Raw genomic sequence first — 867 nt, 5'->3', positions numbered from 1 at the left:
CGCCCATTTCTCATTTTCTTTCTTTCGCTTTCACAGTACATTTGGCGCAGGGTAGGCTTACGAACGTTGGAAAAACCCTGGCACAATCGTAATAGCCTTAGCCTTTCCCCAAAGCCTAGTGAGTTGAGCCGCTATTACGAACAGCTGTCTCCTTCCCTCATACGTAGAGTCTACCAAGAATATAGTCTGGATTTCGAACTTTTCCAGTACGATGTTAGAGATGTGTTTCGGCTCGCTAGGCACTGTGTGTTGAGTGACTGTAGCGATGTAGGCTATTTATAATAAAGTGATGGAATGTGCCGTGATATTGTTAGTTTTACCTGTGTGGTTGGGTTTATTATCACGTTTTTTGTATTGTTATATATGACTTGGAATGCAGAATATGAATAAAGTTAAGGTTCTTTCTTCTCTTCCGTTTTATTTGCACATGTATTTTATTATCATATGTGTCAACGAAATGGCAAGAAAATAACGTAGTGAATTCAACGCGGTCATGTGTATTTTGTATCGTAAAAAGTAAAACCCAGGGATCTTATCGCATAATATAAACAGGAAGTTGTAATTAATTAAGAAATCAGTATTCTGTGATAAGAAATCTGCGTAGAATCTAGAGATTTCGTTTCATGATAGAAATTAACAGTCATTTGAGTCACAATAATGCTCTTTGTTCGATGCCCTTCAGTTAAACTTATCTCACTAGTATGTATTTGTACGCCGGGAACGTCTGGTTCTGGTTTTGTTGAAGAATTAATTACAACGCTTTAGTTTTTGTTCTACCTCATGAGAATATTCTGCATTGTAATACAATTTTTTTGATGTTCGTATGTCTCTGCTGTCTAAAAGGAAGTCTTACTACTTCAGTTAAAC

The 867-nt window shown here is 36.8% G+C and overlaps 1 protein-coding gene across 1 annotated transcript in view; it reads left to right on the top strand.

Moving 5' to 3' along the window:
• LOC119594806 overlaps positions 1–867 on the top strand; it is a gene marked incomplete in the record, with an annotated part of 10153 nt that overhangs the window by 5745 nt on the left and 3541 nt on the right. Inside the window, 1 exon segment of the mRNA XM_037943896.1 lies at positions 115–267. Within this exon segment, the coding sequence (XP_037799824.1) occupies positions 115–267 (153 nt within the window).

Source organism: Penaeus monodon, chromosome 34 (assembly GCF_015228065.2).
Source record: "Penaeus monodon isolate SGIC_2016 chromosome 34, NSTDA_Pmon_1, whole genome shotgun sequence".
Lineage (NCBI taxonomy): Eukaryota > Metazoa > Arthropoda > Malacostraca > Decapoda > Penaeidae > Penaeus > Penaeus monodon.
This window is presented reverse-complemented; position numbering and strand designations above follow the sequence as displayed.